Source organism: Humulus lupulus, chromosome 1 (genome assembly GCF_963169125.1).
Source record: "Humulus lupulus chromosome 1, drHumLupu1.1, whole genome shotgun sequence".
Taxonomy (NCBI): domain Eukaryota; kingdom Viridiplantae; phylum Streptophyta; class Magnoliopsida; order Rosales; family Cannabaceae; genus Humulus; species Humulus lupulus.
The window spans coordinates 274,422,613-274,426,655 of NC_084793.1; the positions used below are offsets into that span (position 1 = coordinate 274,422,613).

A 4,043-nucleotide genomic window follows, 5' to 3' on the forward strand; every position below is an offset into this window, starting at 1 on the left:
ATGGGACACCATCAATAAAATGAACAACAAGGGTTCCCAAACCAAGATCTAGCCTCTGGGACATCAATCCCTGCTAATCCAGGTAGTAGGAACAATCTGAGGCCTAAAACTAAGTTCCCGAGGTCAAAACACTCAAACTGGCTCAAAACCAACCAAGGGCTGCGGCCCTAACACTTTGAGCCACGACCCCCAGCCACTCCAGGAGCAATGGTCGCGACGCACTACACCCAGGGCCGCGGTTCCCAGCAAGGCCAAATCGCTCCACCAGCTTCTTCAAGCTAGGGCCGCGGCGCGCAAGAATAAGGTCGTGGCCCCCAACCCAGAACCATCCTCAAACTCGGTTTCCATCATCCCAAACACTCCAAAAACATACCTAAACACTTCCAAATCCAAAAATCAAAGTTCCCAAGCTTCCCAATGATCCAAAACCATCGAATCCCGAGGCTCAAACGAACCAAAAACTCAACGATTCACAAAATCCAATTCGAAGCTTAGAAACTCTAAAAACTCAAAACTTAAAACTTAGATTACCTTTGATTAGGTTGTTTCTCGTCAAATCCTTCGATCAAGAAGCTTCTAAAATTTCCTAGGATCGCTATGCCTCGATCCTCGCCTGATTCCGACTCCTAGAACTTGAGATTTCTTCGAAAATGCCTCGAACGGTAAAACGAACTAACAGGAAGAGAGAAAGGGATTTCTAACATACGGTTCTATCTGACAAGCTACTTCAAGCTTAAGTAACCTCAAATAAAACCTAGTGCTCGGGGTCCCAAAAACACTCCCGGGGGTATTATAGTCAAAACTTCCAGAATTTCCTCCTGATCTTAATAACTCCCAATTTATCATCAAATAACATTCTCATTACTCAATATCCCAATAAAAGACCCCTGTTATGACAAAACCGCTAATTCATAATATAAGACCGTCTCATGCCGAATATCTCGAATATATCTCCATAATAATGGGATCTCATTCACAAATCACAATATGCACCCAAATATACAAATATGCCTTCAACAGGCCAAATTACCAAAATATCATCATAATCAAATGTGGACCCACATGCATGCATATAACATCATATTATAATATAATTTACATAAACATGCATATTATCATTTAATGGCATAATTAAACAGTTATGGCCCTCCCGGCCTACTAATCCAGCCATTAAACCGCATTAGGGATTTCGGGGCATTATAGATTCTCAATCCACTCCCCTACTTCATTCATCATGAATTGTATGTAATTTCATCGTCTTCTGTTTACTATGGATGCCATGAATAATTTTGTGCACTTGTCTCCCTCCTTAAGCCAAGGAACTCTGGACTTTTGTTTCCATAAAAATTCCTCCCTATGTAAGGATTCATTCAATTCTGGTTTAGCTGCTTCAATGCATAATACATTGGTAGGTTCTGAATTCTCAATCTCCTCTAAGCATAATTGTGCTTCTTCAATTTGTTTTTTAACATCACGGAAATGGGTCCTGTTCCATTTAGCTAGGCGAGACCTTGCTTTCTTTTGCTTTTGGTTGAAGTTAATCATGGGATTATGATGAAGTCGACCACTCCAAGCACTTTTGACTACCCAAAAACACCTCGGATCCCTCACCCACATGTACTCGTATTTAAACTGTTTTACTTGATTGTTTGTTCCTTCAGTGGTGTCTAGTAAAATTAGACGATGATCTAAAACTATCGGTTGCATATTCTTAGTGATTGCATTTGGGAATTTCAGATGACAGTCCACAAAAGCCAATGCCCTATCGAGCCTTACTCTCTTCATGTTTGGAACTCCATGTGATTGCAGCATTTTTTTATGGTTGCTATATTTGAGTCCTTTACAACCTAAGTCAATCATACCTGACATGTCCACCATTATTCTCAGATCAAATGAATAATGTGAGGAGTTACTTTGGTTGGTGTAATTTAAGCTTTCATAGTCATGACGTTTCCCATTTAGACTACCTATCAATACCCCCGGAGTTAATGCAGATAAGGGTCTGTCCCCAGTCATCTTCCAAAAAAAAAAATTTGTTATGTGCTAGCGGCCCATAAACAAAATAAGTTGACCAATGTTCTCCCCGGGGTTCTGAGGAGATTATCCCTGTAATGAGGTTTTTACCCTCCTCTTCAATCGTGCATTTTACTCCTTGTTTCCAGCTTAAACCAAATCCCCCTGAAAATAAAATAAGAGGGATGTAGGTAAAATCCACGTAGTGAAGCCTGTGCATTAGTTGTTTAAACTTATTAGGAACCAATATTATTTATGAAATGATCAATAATTTGGGCTGGGAAATGCGAGTAAGCTCCCTTAGTCAACGAATGGCCACAACGTTTCCGACTCCACGATAGTTCAAATGTAGTATCCTCATGCCCCACTTGGAGACATTTTTGGGCAACTCTCCACAACCCTAAAGAAAAAACTTGATGTTTCTCCTTATTGTTCCTTACATTGTCTAAATTGAGCCCTTCACAAACACTCTTTCCTTCTTCGACTTATTGAATAACTCATGTTGAGGGAATCATTGATTGTTTGTGAACCACAATGAAGTGGTTGTTGAGTCAAGTTTAACATCAAATAGACTATTTTCCCATCTACTTTTTATTTTGTTTGAATAGGAAGACGATGCCTTTCTTTTTGGCTTTGAGGCATGACACCAATTTTATCTCGAGTCTTCGAAGGTCTGCCTCTCTTCCTCTCTCCAGTCCCAGCTGTTGTAGGTGAACCTCTTTCCTTCTTTGGGTGGCTTCTTGGTTGATTAATGGACGACCTCTGTCCATCTGATCCCGGGTAGAATACATGCTTCTTGAGAGGGAGTGATAGCTCAACAGGTACCTCGGATTGTTGATCTCCATTTCGTTACATGCTTTTGTTCTTCTCTTCACTTTCGGCTTTGTCCTTGCAAGCTTCGGGGTTGTCAAATTCAGTAAGTTGTGGGTTTAGGTAAGCTTCTTATGAGACCTTCCTTTTTTGTGGGCTCTTGGAATGTTCATTGTGTTGGGAATTGTGTCCTTGAAGCGATTGTAGTTGACAATGATTTTAATGAAATGAATTGAATTATTATGTATATGCTCATGTACTATATTATTGTTAATAATATTACGTAAATATCAGAAAATTTCCAAGTTCATCTATGTGGTGTCAATCTCATATTGATATGGGAGGACCGAGATTAAGATAATGGACTTAAATAGTTTGTAGTAAAATAAAGTTGTGGAATCTTTAGATTAATTACTGCTAGTACGGTCCACTAGTATTATGAATACATGTGAACTAGATCTGGGTTACTAGTTGTTGACGCAGTTCTTTGCCAACAGATAATTATACGAATAAATAGGATGGATTAGTGCTAATTAATGAACCGTAATATGAAAATAATTTAATTCTAGACTTGGGAAATTAATAACATGGGAAGGTGATCAGTCCTTTCTTTTTAGGTGGTTCGAAGCTTAAAATCCCTCTAGTCCACCAGTCGATATTATTGATATCTCTTGACTATTTCTTACAGAGTGTTTCTTTACCAAAAATATGTCCAACCACTTGCAATGCCCAGGGTCTTGGTATTTATAGGGAGAGGATACCTGGGTTGGCAAAGGGGGTCATCTCGTGACCTCTTTACCCTTCACGTCATCTCTGTGAGACTGATGATTAATTCCTAAAACCTGGCAGTGAAGTGAAGTCTAATCAATAGGTAAGGAGGGATAATGGGCCGCTTGGCCCAAACCAGTCGTGGGATGTCTGAATACGCACGTTTATACTGCATGCCCGAGAATTTAGGAATGGAATAGACACGTGATGTATGATATATGCACGTTTACATTGCGTGGTTGTCTTTACAAGGGTTCGGGTCTCAGACCTATGCCGCATCACGAGCTTGATGTAGCGCTAGCTCGTGATATCCATACCGCTGACCCCCTGCCTTCAAGTGAACTGCTAACTCTCTAATCAGCTCGGGCTGGACAGGTGGAAACCCGTAATAACAGCTCCGTGTGGACGATTTACACGTGGCGGATCGAACTAGGCTCTTTTCCAGCTCACCG

General features: G+C 40.4%; 1 protein-coding gene across 1 annotated transcript; it reads right to left on the minus strand.

Moving 5' to 3' along the window:
• Positions 1–1,251: 1,251 nt before the first annotated feature.
• On the minus strand, positions 1,252–2,016 carry LOC133777434 (uncharacterized). Its single transcript, XM_062217010.1, has one exon. The coding sequence runs from the start codon at positions 2,014–2,016 to the stop codon at positions 1,252–1,254; it is 765 nt and encodes a 254-aa protein (XP_062072994.1).
• Between the last annotated feature and the right edge of the window lie 2,027 nt (positions 2,017–4,043).

Excerpts from the sequence above, each read along its gene's own strand:
- LOC133777434 (XM_062217010.1), bottom strand. The coding sequence starts at position 2,016 with ATGACTGGGGACAGACCCTTATCTGCATTAACTCCGGGGGTATTGATA.